Source organism: Lagenorhynchus albirostris, chromosome 11 (genome assembly GCF_949774975.1).
Source record: "Lagenorhynchus albirostris chromosome 11, mLagAlb1.1, whole genome shotgun sequence".
NCBI classification, from domain to species: Eukaryota; Metazoa; Chordata; class Mammalia; order Artiodactyla; family Delphinidae; genus Lagenorhynchus; species Lagenorhynchus albirostris.
Window position 1 is genome coordinate 58,433,989 of NC_083105.1, and position 18,105 is coordinate 58,452,093.

The following is an 18,105-nucleotide window of genomic DNA, read 5'->3' on the forward strand; positions in this document are numbered from 1 at the left end:
CTAAAGACTCATTAGTCCATCCTAACTCAGAATGAGTAGAAAGACTGGTATTATGCTTTCAGCAAGAGATGTTTTAGGCTTCTAATATGTCTAGCATTAAAACATTTTAATGCTTTAATATTAGAGCCCTTGATAAAAACCGGTAAAATTGCCCATAAAATAAATTACAGAATATATTGTGCTTGTGCAAAAGAGTGTTTGGTTCTTGAAGACAACAGAAACAAAGACTTGACTTCCCTAGCTGATTTGCCTTCTCATCCATATATGAGAATTGTAGAAACAAAGGGCACAGGACTGGTTTCCGTCTGCAAACTTGCCCAGTTTATAAAGAAACCCAAAGAAAGAAAATACGTCCTTCCTTAGCTAATCATTAACAGAGTTAGAAAAGTCAGTGGGCTTGCTGGGAAAGAAAGGGGAATGGTCAAAATGTAGTTTTGTTTGTCTAAGGAGATGGCTATTGCTGGCCCTTCTGAAGGTAAATGGACTGCATTGACAAGTCTCCCAGATCACTATTAGGTAGAAATTCTATTAACAATTTTAACACTTTTTAAGTAATGTACATAATTTAATCTTCCTAACAATCCTATGAAGCAGCTACTGTTATCCCCATTTCATAGATAAGGAAACTGAGGCATATATGTGTTAATTAAATTGCCGAAGGCCGCCATTAGGTAACCTAGCTGAGATTCAAACAAAGGAGTCTGGCTTCAAAATCCATGTTCTTATTCACTCCATAATATTGCCACTCCTATCTAAAGAGAATTTCAGAATTTTTCATTCCTGGTAAACTCCACTCATTTAATCCTAATTCACTAATCCTAATTCACTAATCCTAATCCTCACTTCACTATGGTAAAATATCAGAAATTTTAAAGTAGCTTTCAAAGCATTGCTTATCTTAAAAGGCAGCCACCATTGTCTTAAAGCCACTGGCTCAAATAGTGTTAGCTGGTTTAGGTAATGTATGTGTTGAGTCCTTTTGGAGAGAGGATATGGGAGTCAGGATCCCTAGCCTTTTCATTAAGAAAACACTGTTACATTCTACTTTTCAAAAATCCTACTGTATAAAGCGTGGGATCCTGGGCCTCTAGAACGGATGAGTTTCAGGATATAATGTCCAAAACAAGCAAAAAGAATTGTATATGCGCCTATGTTCTTTTTTCTGAATAGGGGAATTTACACCTTTATAATAATCTCAGTCTAAATTATGTATTCCAAAAATAAAATTGAGGATTAACCTAGGTCACAGCTATCTTCCAACGGTGTGAATACAATCTCTGTGGCATTCAGCATTACTTAACACCATATTTTCCTGAATTATTTGAGAAAAGGAAGTCAGAAAGTAACAGTAATACTGCTGTGGCTGCTTTACCGACAGGGGAGCAGAGTTTGCTTCTCCTACAATTGCCCTTCGCGTATCAAAAATGCCTCGACCTGGGGGACGGGAAGGGGTCGGCTATCTTAGGACTGCATGGCTCAGAGAAGAGAGTTCCTGCCAGGCCAGCGAGTCCTGTTCTAAATTCATACCCTTATTTAGACCTCGTCACCACCCCAGACTGGAAATACCCGAACGGCTCACTGGTTAAAGGAAGTGACTGCCGGCAGCTCCTGACCCGGAATCGGATCCTGGTCCCGCCCCCTCCGCCAGGCTTCGTTCTGCAACAGGCGTGGGTCACGCTCTCGCCAGCTCTTTTTCTGCCGCCATCTTGGTTCCGCGTTCCCCGCACAGTAAGTGCTGTCTTCGTCACGACTTTTTATCCGTAGCCATCCGTCTTTCTTGCGGGCTGAGCCGCCCCGAGGACTGGGAACTAAGGAGAATTGGAGGTTTTATGGGGCCACCGGGTTCCTGCTTAGCCCTGGGCAGTGTGGCCTTGGGGCCTCCGGACAAAATGGGGTCTGCTGTTGGTGTCCTGGCAAAAGCAGGGCAGAAAGGCCGTAGGCCGCGAGTCCAGGGCTGGGGAGATAGGAGCCGTTGCGGCGTCGGGGATGGAAGTGGGTTGCATCTGGTGTTGGGAACCGCTTCACGAGAACCTAGAGGAGGTTAAGGGGTCACAGCCTTGGAACAGCCCCTCCGCACGCGCGCGCGCTCACACACACACACTCTTCTTGTGACAAGCGAGTGTTGGGACCTAGGACACCCTGTTTCTCCTCCTGGGTCCCGAAAGTCGGCAAACGGCAGTCCTTGAGGTCCTAGCCCAGGAAGCGGGGCGGGGGGGCGGGGCGGCGAGGGGAGACGACTGTTCAAGGTAGCGTCTGAAGTCTCCCATCCCGTGCTCAGGAGCCAGACCGCGAGCCTCTCCCTCGGGTGGAGAACGCAGTGGTAATTGCTTCTGTGTGGGATTTGGAGTGTGGAATAAAACGAATCCTTGGGCACTGGGAAATCCGCTCTCTGCAGAGTGTAGAGGAGCGGTAAAAGGTGGTGGTTCTGCTGATCAAAAATGGGAGGGTTACGTCGTGGTTTTCACCTATTCCAGCTGCTTTGGGGAGGGTTGTCCCACGCTTATGGTTTTCTAACAGCCCTCCGCACTTTGAAGCTTCACTGTGGGTTGGGCAGCAGAACGGATCCGAGTCATTTCAGGCCTCCTTTTTATTCCCTTCAGAAATGCCCGGTGAAGCCACAGAAACCGTCCCTGCTACAGAGCAGGAGTTGCCACAGCCCCAGGCTGAGACAGGTAGGTTCCCCTAGACCCCTTGCCCTTGATTAAGATAGTAAGATCGACCCTAAAGCTATTCGGTGGGTTAAGTGACAAATAGAATATACTTGTGTATTTCAGTGTTGACTCTCATTAAAGAAGATAGGGCTGTAGCTTTACCAGGGAGTAGAGTCCACAATAGTAGCTTTCCTGAAAGGACTTGCTTAGAGAGTGGAATAAAAACCGTATATTTAAGATTCGGGAACATTAAAAGCTCCATGGCTTGCTTTGTAGGTTATGAGAGCTGCCTCAAAGGTAGCTCTGTTGTGGAAGCTTCCCCTCACATAGGAAAACTGAGCAGGAAAGGGACTCTGATTCTTACCTGTTGGAACTAGGTGACACACTGGCAGGTCCAGGAGACCTGAGCTTTTGTGAAGTTCCAGCCAGCAGGTTGCAAGGTTTTAGATGGCAGTGCTTGGCATTGTGCCATCATCACATGCCTGGATAAGATGTTTGCTGATGGTAAATGTGTCCTACTGGGCCCCAGGCCCTCCTAGATTGGTTAACTTGTTTTATGGATTGGTGCTGAGACGTTTCTAGCGTGCTGGAACAGTGCCTGCATCAACAACTTATCTGGAACCCAGAATTGAAATAGAGCCTTCCTTTGACTGCTCTTCGGCTTTGGAATTAATGAATGTAGAACATAGTGTAAGGCAGGTTTTGAATTCTGATTAAAATACATTTCTATAAAACTTGAGAAGGGGTAGGGAAAAAAATTTTTTATGGTAGTCTTCTTGCTTATTAGTTGTGCAGAGCTAAATGAAGGGAATTTTCAGGCTGTGACCTCCATCCTCACCTTTTTTATTCCCCCTTTATGGTAAATTCATTATTTTCTTTTAAACTCCACCTGTGACTTAACGGCAATTTTTGTCTCCTTCTGGAATTAAAATAGAGTTGTTTATAGTTGAAAGCATTAAGGTTCTCCCTCCCCACCTGTCTGATTTTAGCAGCTGAAGGGATTAATACAGCTGCTAGCAAAGAAAAAGGAGGGGGCCTCTGAGCTGGGAAGTAAACTATATGAAATCCTTGAACTGCAAGGGACTTAAGGAAGGTAAAAATAAAGGAATGGTCTCTAAAAGATTCTGTAGTTTCAGTGCTAACAAAACTTTAGAGAATCTCAACTTGATTTTACAAATGTGGAGACTGAAATTCAGATGAATTTAGAATAATCTGGATCAAGCTTCAAAATTAATGCTATTTGCTTCTGAAGCAATCCTTAGTGCTGTTAAACTTATTCTGGAATATTTTGAGATTGCACAGTAGGTTAGATGATAATATTAAGTAAGCACCCGTGATGAACATTTGGAGTATTTTTAATACGTAACTATAATTAAATAATGATTAGAATGAATGAGGAAACTGACTCGGGATTCGTTATGGTGTCTAAAGCAAGTAATTTGGGCCTTAATCCCATCTTGAGGTCCAGTGAGATGAAAACATTCTAAGTTTCAAATTCTGATTAATATGTTTGAGAACATTTGCACTGTAATCATAAGATTTTCACCTACCAGCTCTTGAGGAAAAACTGCTTGAGCCACCTGTCTTTTCTGTAGTTGGGGTACCTTTGGTTGAGTGAATTTGGATGCTATAAGCTTTTTTTTTTTTTTTTAAATAATACTCCCTTCTAGGTGTTGAGCATTTGTTGGTCTAATCCTGTGTTACCTCCTGATTAGTAAGCATGGTATTTTTTTCATCATTTCGAAAACCTTTTGCTTAGGTTTACTCTAGTGCAGATAGTGCCTATTTTGGCAGAATGGCATACTCATCCGGATTAAGGGGTGGGGATCCAATGTATTTTCTCCATTCCAGTTCCCTACTTTCAAAATAGAACCACAGTCTGGTTTATCAAGTTGAGTTACAGTTTCATAATACAGTTCCTACCCTTGTGACTAAGCTGTCTTTCATGGTCTAATTCATCTTAGATTGATGTTTGGAGACTTAACATTACTTAGAGACTGTGGAGTCCACCCATTTGTGGTTGGTTTTTTGTTTGACTTGGGTAAGTAAAATGAACTATAGGGAGGCTAAGTGAAGTAGTATTTAATACACAGTATTAAGGGTCAGATTTTTCCTGACTTAGTGGAAGCCTGAGCATTAAAAGGCCTGTTTTTTATCGTTCAGCTCTGATTCCCCATCATTATTGCCACTGACTGTCTTCCTTGTTTCCAGTTTTCAGTATTTGTTTCAGTTAGTTCATGCTCCTTGGGTAGAACTGTTCTAGTGGTGATTCTATGGCCTGTGAGAAAGACTTAGGGTTTGTTTGAGGGGGGAAGGGAAGAGCACAACTGGGAAAGGGTAGAAAGCATGCTGTTCCCAACTTACTCCTGGGCCTGTGCTCCCCATTTAGAGACTAATAGGCTGCTCTTAGACTGTTTTTCACCCTAAAATATTTCACTTACTTTAGTAGAACTTGGGAAATGTGGGAGATGAGGAGAGGGATGTATTCTTACTTGACCACTGAAGTATGTGTGGGGAAGATTGCTGTTGCTTGTCACCTTTGTCTAATCCTGTATGGTGACTTTCATTCTCAGATTTAAAATTCCAATGTTTTCTGTGAGGCATGTTGTACCAAGTTGGGCTGTATAACTCACCTTTGTTTTTTTCCTTCCCTTTCCTCCTTTATCCTCTTTTTTTTTTTTTTTTTTTTTTTTTTTGCTTTTCTCCTCCAGCTTTGCTTCCTGTGTCTTCAGCCTTGAGTGTCACTGCTGCTTTAGGGCAGCCTAAACCTACCCCTACCCCTACCCCTCCTTGTTCCCTGGCCTCCCAGCAATGCCCTCTGGCAACCCCTAACCAGCCTTCCTCATTCCTTTCTCCCTCTACTATTGCCTCAACCCCTTTTGAAGCTCCTTTTCCTGAGTCATCCACTGGGACAGCCCTGCCTTTGGGAGCTGCCCCTCCCCCCGCTGGCACCCCAGCTTTCCTACCAAACCTAATAGGGCCTCCCATCTCCCCAGCTGCCTTAGCTCTGGCCTCTCCCATAATAACTCCAACTCTGAAAGGTGTTCATTCCTCTTCAGCTCCCTTGGCTCTGGTGGCCTTGGCTCCCCACTCAGTTCAGAAGAGCTCTGGCTATCCACCTAACCCTCCTAGTTCACCTCCTTCGGTTGCTGTGATTGAGTCAGGGTCAGTGACGTCTCTATCAGCTCCAGTTGCTTCCTCAGAACCAAAGCCCTCTCCTCTTCAAGCTCCCTCTCAAGTAGTCCCTAATCCAAAGGGTACCCCCAGCCCTCCAGGTATAGTCAGTGCTGTTTCTTCCCATCTTGTAACTCCTTTGGTCTCTCTTCAGTCTGGACTAGCCTCATGTCCTCAGACGCCACCTGCCACTCCCTTAGCCATTCCTTCCCCTCAGGTCAAAGGCATCCCTATTTCCTCAGCTCTGACTTCTCCACAAAACCCTGCAAGCCTCAGCCTAAAGGGACCCCTTAGTCCACCTGCTGCTTTATCTCTTTCAACTCAGTCTATTCCTGTGGCTCCTCATGCCCCCCCAGTTTTCCTCACTTCTCTTGGTTCTCCTGTTCAACCTTCAGGTTCTAATATTCTGTCAGATCCCATAGAGGATACTGTTTCTGTAGATCATTCTTCCACGGGTACCTCTTACCCTTCTCAGAGATCTCTAATTCCTCCCCTTCTTTCCAAAAATGAGGTGGTTCCTACTGCTGAGGCTGCTTTTCCAGGGGGAGCTCCAACTTCCCCTCTGGCTCTGTCTGCTGACAAAGGCCTCTCTACTATCACTGACATAGCCTCTTCCAATGTAGCTACCTCTTCTCTGATATCTCCTACAGCCTCTCTGATTCTCAAAGACTCTCCTAGTGCTGCTCATCAACCTTTGGTGGCCCAGATTCTTGGTTCTTCTCCAGGGAGGCCAGGCTTGAAAGAAGCTCCTGTTTCTTCTGTTGGAACCACCCCACTTGGGATGGCTAACTCCTCTACAGTTTCTGCAGCATCTATTACCTTTGAGGTAGCTACTTGTGTCTCTCTTCCAGTTTCATCAGGTCCCATGAGCAGTAAGGACTCAGTTTCCCAAACTGCCTTGGTTATGGCGCCTGTGGCTCCCAAAGAGCTTCCTACTCCTCAAGTAACCACCACTCTGGGGATACCTGTCTCTCAACCTCTGCCAGCCCCCGAGAACCCCAAAAGTCTCCCTGTTTCACCAGCCCTGGCAGCCCCTAAAAATCTCCCTTCTCTCCAAAGTACATCATCTTCTCTGGAGATAGCTCTTTCTCCTGAAGCCACCTTAGCAAAGAAAAGCTTCCTAGAGCCTCTCCCTCTAGTTAAGCCAGCCAGTACTACTACCTCTTCTCTGGGGGTCAACTCCCCAACCTCTATAATCAAGACAGATTCTTATGCAAGCCCAGATCCAACTAGTCTGCTTCTCAAAAGTTCTCTCACTACCCCAATTGTAACTACATTTCCTTTGGAAAGCACTGCCATTGATGGGATGGCTCCTACAACTGCCAAAGGTACCTCCACTCCTATACCTGTAGCCAGTCCTTTTCTAGAAGGAGCTGTCTCTTTAGATTCTAAAAGCCACCCTGCCAAGAAGAGTACTTCCACTCTTACTACTTTACCTTTGGTCCCTCCAACCTCTGAAAGTTGCCCTCTGGCTCCAGCTGTGACTTTATCTCCCCAGAATGTTTCTGCTTCTCCAGCTGCTGTGGCACAGGTCCCTGAAATTCCCAAGTCTGAGTCTTTTCCCCCTCTTCCTCCAGCTGGTACTCCTCAAGGTGCAAAGAAAGTTCATGGTATTTCTCAAACTTCAGCATTGGCACCTGTGGCTTCCTCTCCTGAAGGGTACCCAACTGAGGATTCTGGTGCTTCTGTTACTGCATCTTCCAAAGGAACTTACCTAACTGACTCCCCATCTCCTTTAGGGACTAGTGTGTCTCCTCAAACCAAAAGAACTCCAACCAAGAAGGGTTCAGCTACTACTACCTTAAGTCTTGCTCCTTCTGTTTCTAAAAGTGTACCTGCTATCCCTGATACTCCTGCTGGAAATCTGTCATTCACTGTTTCTCCAGTTGAACCTTCCTCTCTTCCAGAGGCCAATCTTTCTTTTCATGTCCGTAAAGGATCACTAGCCAAGAAGCATTCCCCTACTCCCCCATCCCCCAAAGAGGCTCCCATTCCCCTACCTATGTCTTCTTCCCCCAAAGCGGGGCCAGCAATCCCATCCCCTAAAGAAACCCTAACTCCTCCAGCTGTGACTCCTTCCTCCCCCAAAGGAGCCCCAGCAACTCTGTCTCCCAGAGAGTCCCCAGCTACCCCATCTCCCAAAGAGGCCCCCAGTCCCTCAGTTGTGGCTCCTCCTTCCCCCAAAGGGGGACCAGCAACCTCATTACCTAAAGAGACCCCCACTCCTCCAGCTGTGACTCCTTCCTCCCCGAAAGGAGCCCCAACTACCCCACCTCCCAAAGGAGCCCTTACTTCCCCCAAAGGGGGCCCAGCAACCCCATCTCCCAGAGAGCCCCTCACTCCATCAGCTGCGGCTCCTCCCTCTCCCAAAGGGGGCCCAGCAACCACATCTCCCAAAAGAGCCCCAGCTATCCCACCTCCAAAGGGGGGCTCCACTCCCCCAGCTGTGGCTCCTCCCTCCCCCAAAGGAGGCCCAGCAACTCCATCTCCCAAAGAGGCTCCTGTTCCCTCAGCTCTGACTCCTTCCTCCCTCAAAGGGACTCCAGCCCCCATAAGAGCTCCAGCTATCCCACCTCCCAGAGAGGATTCCACTCCCCCAGCTGTGGCTCCTCCCTCCCCCAAAGGAGGCCCAGCAACTCCGTCTCCCAAAAGAGCTTCAGCTGCCCCACCTCCCAAAAGAGATTCCACTCCCCCAGTTATGGTTCCTCACACCCCCAAAGAGGCCCCAGCAACTCCACTCAAAGGAGCCTCCACTCCCTCAGCTGTGGCTCCTCCCTCCCCCAAAGGGGGCCCAGCAACTCCATCTCCCAAAAGAGCCCCAGCTACTTCACCTCTCAAAGGAGACCCTACTCCCCCATCTGTGGCTCCTCCCTCCCCCAAAAAAGCCTCAGCAACTCTGGTCCCCAAAGAGTCTCCAGCAACCCCAGACCCCAAAGAAGTCCCCACTTCCCCAGCCATGGCTCCTTCCTCCCCCAAAGGGGGCCCAGCAACTCCATCTCCCAGAAGAGCCCCAGCTGCCCCACCTCTCAGAGGAGACCCTACTCCGCCATCTGTGACTCCTCCCTCCCCAAAAAGAGCCTCAGCAACTCCAGCTCTCAAAGAGGTCCCTACTCCCTCAGCTGTAACTCCTTCCTCCCCCCAAAAGTCTCTAGCCCCGAAAGGGGGGCCAGCAACCTCATCCTCCAAAGGGGCTCCCACTCCCCCAGCTGTGATTCCTCCCTCCCCCAAAGAGCCCTGTACTTCCCCAGTTTCAGTCACATGTCCCTTGGGGTCCACTGCACCTCAGGCATCTAAAGGGCCCCCAATAAAGAAAGGCCCCACAGCTCTCAAAGCAGTGCTTGATGCTCCAGCTCTAGAAAGTGCACCAGTCGTCACAGCTCCCACTCAGAAGAAGAGTTCTGTTTCACCTCCTGTGTGCCCAGATCCCTCAGCTCAGAATGGTACTAAAGGATCCCTTCCTGCAGTGGCTCCAGCTCCTCTACTGACAGTCTGCACTCAGAAAGGTTCTTCTCCAAAGGCTCCAAAAGCCCTCCCTACTTCTCTCTTAAAGGGCAAAGACTCTTTCCATTCCCCAAAGGGCCCCTTGGCTCCTCCTGAGTCTGAGACGTCTACCCCTTCAGCAGCAGCTGCCCCAGAGAAGGTCCTTCCTAAAGCTGGATCTGCATCTGTCTCTCCAGCACCTACCCCATCAGTCTCTCTGCCTCTTGCTCCCTCCCCAGTTCCCCCTCTGCTCCCTAAACAGCAATCTCTGCCGTCCTCACCTGGGCTGGTGCTGGAATCACCCCGTAAGCCCTCAGCCCCTGCTGATAAGGATGAGCTGCCGCCTCTGATTCCCCCGGAGCCAATCTCGGGGGGAGTGCCTTTCCAGCCGGTCCTCGTCAACATGCCCACCCCCAAACCTGCTGGGATCCCTGCCCCAACCCCCTCTGCCAAGCAGCCTGTTCTGAAGAATAATAAGGGTATTTGCCTTGGTTTGCCGTGTGCATGGTGTGTTGCCCACAACCCTCTGGGGGCTACCCACCGATACTAACCGTAGGATGCGCCGCTTTCTCCAGTATATCTGCTTGTGTTTGGACGTAGAACGATAAGTTTAAATGCCAAAGCTCTAGGAATATGAAACAGAATCTTGGTTTTCACCTCAGATGGTCTGTTGTGTACCATCCTGTGTAATGTGGTTCAGACTAACTCTGGATCTGTCATCTTTTTTACCTAACTGATCTGACATTGAAAACCAAGACCTTCTAGACCTTTAATTTGCTCTAAACTCTACTATATCACTAACTTTGTCCCTGGGCCTGGGATTTGCTAAAATATTGGGAAATCTAGAACTACTTGAATTTCTTTTCACATCTTAGACTTAGTAATAACCAGTGCCCAGGGACTCCCTTTTCTTAAAAGACCTATTTTTCCTAGCCTGGGAATGGTGCAGGTGTATGCTTTTTCCCTTAGTAGTCTATTGATGCTTGGCCTTTGAATTGAGGGAAACTTAAATATGTGAATTATTTTTGGAAGAAATGGAAGAGGTCACAAGAGAGTATCTAGTAGAGGTGGCTACAGAACTGTAGATCAGCATTTTTGAGAATCTTCAAGCTGTGTTGATTAGATCAAACTGCTAGGGTGAGTGGTTTGAAAATAAGGCTAAATGTGTGTACACAACTGCTTTTGGCCTCCCCCAACCCAGTTTAAAGGATGAGGGGAAATCGTCCCCCACCCCACCCCCAGTCTGCCTCCACAATGTGATCTTACTTTTTTTTCACTTAAGTATATCTGGAGGCACCTTGTTTACCAGAACCTTTCTAAGACGGTTGGGCTCTTGGGTAGAATTTGGCGTTACATAAGTCATTGGTGTTTACCTGTGCCATAAGTGAAGACCTTGAGGGAAAGGAAGCAGTTACATAAACTGCTCGGCTGTATCTAGTAATTATCTCTCGTTTCTGGGGCTGGGTCTTTAATAGATGTGTACACACTAGTTTGTGACTGAGTTGGGGGCTGTCGTATCAGTACGAGCTGGCTTCATACAAGTCAGTTGGTTTACACTTAATTTTGCGAGGTCTAGCATAAGCCAGTGACCTCTAGTCTGGGGAGGCCATGGTGAGGTGCCTCTTCCTTGTAATCTTTACTATAAAATAGTAAAAGTTACTTGTCTTCTTAGGGTCTGGAACAGAATCTGATAGTGATGAATCAGTACCAGAGCTTGAGGAACAGGATTCTACACAGGCAACCACACAGCAAGCCCAGGTAGGTATTCTCTTTTTTTTTTTTTTTTAAATAAATTTACTTATTTATTTTTGGCTGAATTGGGTCTTCATTGTTGCGTGTGGGCTTTCTCTAGTTGCGGCGGGCAAGGTTTACTCTTTGTTGAGGTGCATGGGCTCCTCGTTGCGGTGGCTTCTGTTGTGGAGCGCGGGCTCTAGGCACATGGGCTTCAGTAGTTGTGGCACATGGGCTCAGTAGTTGTGGCTCACAGGCTCAGTAGTTGTGGCGCACGGGCTTAGTTGCTCCACGGCATGTGGGATTTTGCCGGACCAGGGCTCAAACCTGTGTCCCCTGCATTGGCAGGCGGATTCTTAACCACTGCACCAGGTGGGTATTCTCTTAACTTACTAGTGTAAGTACTAGTAAGTTAAGGAGGTCAAGGAAGCATTGGAGGACCAGTGTTGATCAGAGAAGCTGACTTATGTATTTGGAGCTGTGAACCTTTATAAAGGGAAAACCACATAGGGATTGTGGTATCCAGGTCTTACATTCCAGTTTACTCATAGCTGTTTGATCTTCTTAGCTGGCAGCGGCAGCTGAAATCGATGAAGAACCAGTCAGTAAAGCAAAACAGAGCCGGAGTGAAAAGAAGGCACGGAAGGTAAGAGTTTAAGTTATAAAGAAGGATTAAAGGTGCTGATGAAGCACCTTTCGAGAGGGGAAACTGTGGTGGAACTCTTGGTAGTGGTATAAACACGTTTAGTTAAACTAACAGAAGTTAACTATGGCAGAAAGCCCAGGAGGCCTGGAAATCAATTCTGTATTTTTCCTTTTCTTAGCCCACAGAAAGTCTTTGCTTAGAATGTAGTTTTATTATGTTCCTTACTTCCTGAAGCTGCTTCTAAAGAAGTTGAAAACCTGATGTTCTTTTTTATTCTTTAGGCTATGTCCAAACTGGGTCTTCGACAGGTTACAGGGGTTACTAGAGTCACTATCCGGAAATCTAAGAATATCCTTTTTGTCATCACAAAACCAGATGTATACAAGAGCCCAGCTTCAGATACCTACATAGTTTTTGGGGAAGCCAAGGTAAGGAAAGTTCTTGGGAGTTGCTCTAGACCGAGGTTTCTCAACCTCAGCGCTATTGACATTTTGGGTCAAATAATTCTTTGTTGTGGAAGGGCTGTCTGTTTAGCAACATCACTTGCAGTGTGATGGGGAACAAAATCACCACCACCCCCAGTGGAGAACCACTGCTTTAGACCTAAGTTATTTCTTTGTCTGCAGTAATATATAATCCAAGTGAGGCCACATGATTTAAAGATACGTAGTAAGTTAATGTGAAGTGGGTTTAAGAGCGGGAGTTTGGAAAAGATATAAATGATTTCTTTGGTTTGCTGCTGATCAATCTACTCACATGAATCTCTCTATTTTCTGCCTTATAGATCGAGGATTTATCTCAGCAAGCACAGTTAGCAGCTGCTGAGAAATTCAAAGTTCAGGGTGAAGCTGTCTCAAACATTCAAGAAAACACACAGACTCCAACTGTACAAGAGGAGAGTGAAGAGGAAGAGGTATATAAGGAAATCTTTTGTGCTTTTAATCCTCACAAGATAATATTATGTTTGTATTGATGGGTGGATTCTATATTATTTTAGGCTCTTGAACTCCATTGAGTTAAGTAGCTTTTGAGTTATATTAAGAGCTAGATTCAGGAGATGCCTGACAGAACTACTGAAGTTGTTCTTGCCTTTAGTTCATTAAGTGTTTTTTCTCTCTCTTTTAGGTTGATGAAACAGGTGTGGAAGTTAAGGACATAGAATTGGTCATGTCACAAGCAAATGTGTCGAGAGCAAAGGCAGTCCGAGCCCTGAAGAACAACAGTAATGATATTGTAAATGCTATTATGGTAAGTGTCCAAGCCTTTATTCCTTGACTCCCTCTGCCCTAACCAATCGTGGGTGACTTTATTTTCTGTGCTTAATATCAGCCAATTAGGAAGCCTCTTTCCAAAGCCTTTTCTGAGTTGCCTCAGGTTTTAGTGACCTGAATTCTCTCAATTTACCTGTAACCACCTCTGATGATCTCTTTTCTCTTACAGGAATTAACAATGTAACCATCTTGAAAAGAGGACCTTTTTTTGGTGTTTCAAAAGAGTAACTGCAGCTGGGTTTGAAATTTGTACTGTTTCTATCATTAATAAAGTTATGGCTTCTTGTTGGATGAACTCAGTTCGTGCTTGATCTCTTCCCCCAAAAAAACGTGAAAGCTCTAGAAATGAAAAGGTTTAGTACTTCAGGTTCCCCTCTTAAAACCTCAGCCTTTTCACCTCTTGTGAGATGATAACTGTTCAGGCTATCTATTAGGAACTTCTTGTTCTCAGAGACAACTGAAAGTTTCTCATTTCTTTCCCAGATGTTAACTAGTAGCAAATCCTGATTATTCTTATTCATTTTTTTAAATAAATTTATTTACTTTTTATTATTTATTTTTGGCTGCGTTGGGTCTTCGTTGCGGTGCGCAGGCTTCTCATTGCAGTGGCTTCTCGTTGCAGAGCATGGAGGCACGCGGGCTTAGTTGCTCCACGGCATGTGGGATCTTCCCAGACCAGGGCTCAAACCTGTGTCCCCTGCGTTGGCAGGCGGATTCTTAACCACTGCGCCACCAGGGAAGTCCCTGATTCTTCTTTATTTAATAATTATCCCCTTCTCTGACCTGCGATCTTTCTGAATACATATTGGGCCCCGTCTGGCTTCTGTGGCAAGCATTTCATGTTGGTTACATCTTGTCATGTAAGAGCTTGGGACAGAGTTGGAGAGAATGCATAGTGGGTGGGGGTGAAATGACAGTACTTTGTAGCAAATGAAAAGGTACCTCACGAAGGAGAGATTTTGACTATTGATATACAGTACAAGCACTCTGCTCTTAGACATACACTGTACAGGTATATATTAATCTACAAAGTAAATTATGATTAGGGTAGCCCTAGTTATGCTAGGATAATAAATGAAAACCAGAACTGTACCAGGCAAACTGGTACATACAATTAGCCAGTTTGTGATAAATATAGATAGCTCTATAGAAGTCCTAAGAAGAATGAAAGTTCTGTGTTTAGGTTGTTAGGAAATGGTTTGGGGGAAAGTGGAGGGCTTAAAATTTGGAAATAGGAAGCCTACAAGTAAAAGTAGAGTCAAGAATCCTAAAATGAATAAGTGGTAAGACACTTAGAATGAATATTAGGATAAGAATAAATTAGACTAACATTGCTGAAGGCTTTTGGAACTAAAGTTTAGATCTTTTATTATTATTTTCTCAATCTCTGAGAAAGTAGGCATTATTTTAGCAGTTGTGATTAAAAGCTGAGGACCAAAGAGGTTAAATGACTTCCACAAAGACCAGAGCCCTTTCGCTGTGGTAGGCTACTCTGGAGAAGCACAGATGGGTGTCAGGGGGAGGATGATGATCTGCTTCCATTTCACTGGAGTAGAACAAATTAGATCATTAAATGAACAAAGTCTCATGAGGCTAAAGTCTGCCAAGTCTGAGTCAGCCTAGTAATTCTCATTTCAGGAAGAAATTAGGGATATTAACTCATTTCCTCACCCTTCCCTCTACAGAGTTAACAAACTGCCAATTCTTGGTTACATTTTTAAAGAAGTATCTTGTTGAAGGCTATTACTGCCACTGGTAACTGTAATGCTCTTTATTTCCACCTCAAAGACCTTGCTGTTGCTACCCCTTCTACCATGTATTACTGGCAAACCTCAGAGATGTGGGTTCGGTTGCAGACCACCACAATAAACAAATATCACAGTACAGTGAGTCATGAATTTTTTTTGGTTTTCCAGTGCATATAGAAGTTATGTATACACTACATTGTAGTCTATTAGTGTGTGAGACCATTATGTCTAAAAAACAGTGTACAGCAAGTCCCCTACATATGAATGAGTTCTGAGAGCACATTCGTAAGTCCAGTTTGTTTGTAAGTCCAATAATTAGCCTAGGTACCCAACTAACAATCGGCTATGTAGTACAGTACTGTACTGTAACAGGTTTATATTTTTCACACAATACATAAAAAGCAAACATTTTTAATCTTACAGTACATTACCTTAGACAACAGCTGGCATACAGGGGCTGGCATCGAGTGATCGGGCAAGAAGAGTTACTGGAGGACGGAGAAGAGGTGGGAGATGGTAGAGCTGAAGGACCGTCAGCAGTAGGAGACAGAGGGCAAGCTGCAATTTCACTCGCCTGACATTGATGGCACAGGTTCTGGTTCCTTGCTGGTTTCAATTCCATCTATCCCCTTGAGAAAACAATCCAGTGATGTCTGGGTAATAGCTCTTTTTTTCTAGTCATAGATGACACGGTAGCACTGGATCGCTTTCTGAACGGCTGCTGCAGCCTTCATGTACCGTTCTATGTTCAGGTCCTGTGCCTCAAAAACTAACAGTGCTGCCTCAAGTAAAGAAAATCCCCTTACCATTTGCTGTGTTGTGAATCTCTTCGGTTCTTCAGTTACTTCTTCCTCTTGTCTCTTCGTCCTTTCTCTGGGCCTCCAATTCCATTGTTACCACTTGGTGCTTGTTAGCAGTACCAGCTACATCACCACTGCTTTAACCTTGCTTCTGGACATCCTGGGCTTGGTAAAGATACTGTACTACTGTACTGTATATAGTACTGTACAGTAAAGTACACAGAAGCACAACCACTTTTGGATGAACGCACGTGACAACGTACACCAGACACAGGAACTAACTTACGTGACTGGACAAACAAACGCATGTTTGCATCTTTGAAAGTTCTCAACTTGAAGGTTCGTATGTAGGGGACTTACTGTACAGGCAAGTGGTTAAGACTCCACGCTTCCACTGCAGGGGGCGCATGTTCGATCCCTGGTCAGGGAACTAAGATCCCACATGCCGTGCAGCATGGACAAAAAAATAATTAAAATAGTGTACATACCTTACTTAAAGAATATTGCTTAAAAATTCTATCATCTGAGCCTTCGAGTCATAATTTTTCATTTTACTGGTGGAGGGTCTTGTTGAAGGCTACTGACTGATCAGGTGGGGATTTCTGAAGGTTGGGGTAACTATTTTTTTGGCCACACCACATGACTTGCAGGATCTTAGTTCCCTGACCAGGGATAGAACCCCGGTCCTCAGCAGTGAGTGTGGAGTCCTAACCACTGGACCACCAGGGAACTCCCTGGGGTAACTTTCTTAAATAAGACAACAATGAAGTTTGCCACATCGATTGACTTTTCCCTTCACGAACGATTTCTCTGCAATGCTGTTTTGATAGCATTTTCACCCACAGCACTTATGTCAAAATTGGAGTCAATCTTCTCAAACCCTGCCGCTGCTATATCAACTAAGTTTATGTAGTATTCTAAATTCTTTGTTGTCATTTCAAAATCTTCACAGTGTCTTCAGCAAGAGTAGATTCCATCTCAAGAAACTACTTTGCTCATCCATAAGAAGCAACTCATCCATTCACGTTCTATATGAGATTGTAGCAATTCAGGTACATCTTCAGGCTCCACTTCTTATTCTAGTTCTCTTGCTGTTTCCACATTGGCAGTTACGTCCTCCACTGAAATCTTGAACCCCTTAAAGTCATTCATGAGTGTTGGAATGAACTTCCAAACTCTTGTTTAATATTGATGTTTTGACCTCTTCTCATGAGTCACTAATGTTCTTCATGGCATCTGGAATGGTGAATCTTTTCCAGAAGGTTTTCAATTTACTTTGCCCAGATTCCCAGAGGAATCACTATGGCAGCTATAAGCCTTACAAAATGTATTTCTTAAGTCATAAGAGTTGAAATTACCCCTTGATCCCTGGACTGCAGAATGGATGTGTTAGGTGTGAAAACAACATTAACTTCACTACATCTGTCAGAGCTCTTGGGTGACCAGGTGCATTGTCAATGAGCACAATGAGTATTTTGAAAGGAATCTTTTTTCTGGCAGTAAGTCAACAGTGAGTTTAAAATATTCAGTAAACCATGTTGTAAACAGATGTGCTGTCATCCAGGCTCTGTTGTCCCAGTTACAGAGCACAGGCAGAGTAGACTTAGCATAATTTTTAAGAGCCCTAGGATTTCTGGAATGGATGATAAATGAGCATTGGCTTCAACTTAAAAGTCACCAGCTGCATTATCCCCTAACAAGAGAGTCAGCCTGTCCTTTGAAACTTTGAAGCCGGGCATTGATTTCTCTCTACCTGTGAAAGTCCTGCATGGTATCTTCTTCCAATATAAAGCTGTTTTGTCTACACTGAAAATCTGTTTAGTATAGCCACCTTCATTAATTACCTGAGCTAGATCTTCTGGATAACTTTCTGCAGCTTCTACATCAGCACATGCTTCTTCACCTTGCCCTTTTGTGTCATGGAGATGGCTTACTTCCTTAAACCTCATGAACCAACCTCCACCAACGTCACATTTTTCTTCTGCAGCTTCCTCACCTCTGCACCTTCATCAAATCTAAGAGAGTTGGGGCCTTGCTCTGGATTAGGCTTTGGTTTAAGGGAATGTTGTGGCTGGTTTGATCTTCTGTCCAAACCACTAAAAATTCTCCATATCAGCAATAAGACAGTTTTGCTTTCTTTTGTGTGTTACTGGAGCAGCACTAATTTACTTTAAGAACTTTTTCATTGCATTCACAACTTGGCCAACTGTTTGGTGTAATTTAGGCCTAGCTTTCAACCTATCTCTGCTTTTGACATGGTTTCCTCACTCAGTTTAATCATTTCTAGCTCTTGATTTAAAAAGAGAGATGTGGGCTTCCCTGGTGGTGCAGTGGTTAAGATATCCGCCTGCCAGTGCAGGGGACACGGGTTCGAGCCCTGGTCCGGGAAGATCCCACATGCCGCGGAGCAACTAAGCCCGTGCGCCACAACTACTGAGCCTGCGCTCTAGAGTCCATGAGCCACAACTACTGAAGCCCACGCGCCTGGAGCCCGTTCTCCACAACAAGAGAAGCCACCGCAATGAGAAGCCCACGCACCGCAACGAAGAGAAGCCCCTGCTTACTGCAACTAGAGAAAAGCCCGCGCGCAGCAACGATGACCCA

At 45.2% G+C, this 18,105-nt stretch overlaps 1 protein-coding gene across 2 annotated transcripts; it reads left to right on the forward strand.

The window, feature by feature from the left end:
- The first annotated feature begins 1,599 nt into the window (after positions 1-1,599).
- Positions 1,600-13,252, forward strand: NACA (nascent polypeptide associated complex subunit alpha). 2 transcript variants are annotated; one of them, XM_060165823.1, is made up of 9 exons: positions 1,600-1,728; positions 2,601-2,672; positions 5,363-9,784; positions 10,978-11,063; positions 11,605-11,682; positions 11,964-12,110; positions 12,467-12,595; positions 12,808-12,930; positions 13,123-13,252. In XM_060165823.1, the coding sequence occupies exons 2-9, from the start codon at positions 2,603-2,605 to the stop codon at positions 13,135-13,137; spliced, it is 5,070 nt and encodes a 1,689-aa protein (XP_060021806.1). In that variant the 5' UTR covers positions 1,600-1,728; positions 2,601-2,602; the 3' UTR covers positions 13,138-13,252. The 2 variants fall into 2 exon arrangements, with proteins under 2 accessions (XP_060021806.1, XP_060021807.1); XM_060165824.1 differs by lacking the exons at positions 5,363-9,784; positions 13,123-13,252 and having other exon boundaries at positions 1,648-1,728; positions 12,808-13,109.
- Positions 13,253-18,105: the final 4,853 nt, after the last annotated feature.

Bases quoted from the DNA above. Each gene is read 5' to 3' on its own strand.
- NACA (XM_060165823.1), top strand. From the start codon at position 2,603: ATGCCCGGTGAAGCCACAGAAACCGTCCCTGCTACAGAGCAGGAGTTG. The intron at 11,064-11,604 runs GTAGGTATTCTC...TGATCTTCTTAG, and splicing joins CAACCACACAGCAAGCCCAG to CTGGCAGCGGCAGCTGAAAT. The intron at 12,596-12,807 runs GTATATAAGGAA...TCTCTCTTTTAG, and splicing joins AGGAGAGTGAAGAGGAAGAG to GTTGATGAAACAGGTGTGGA.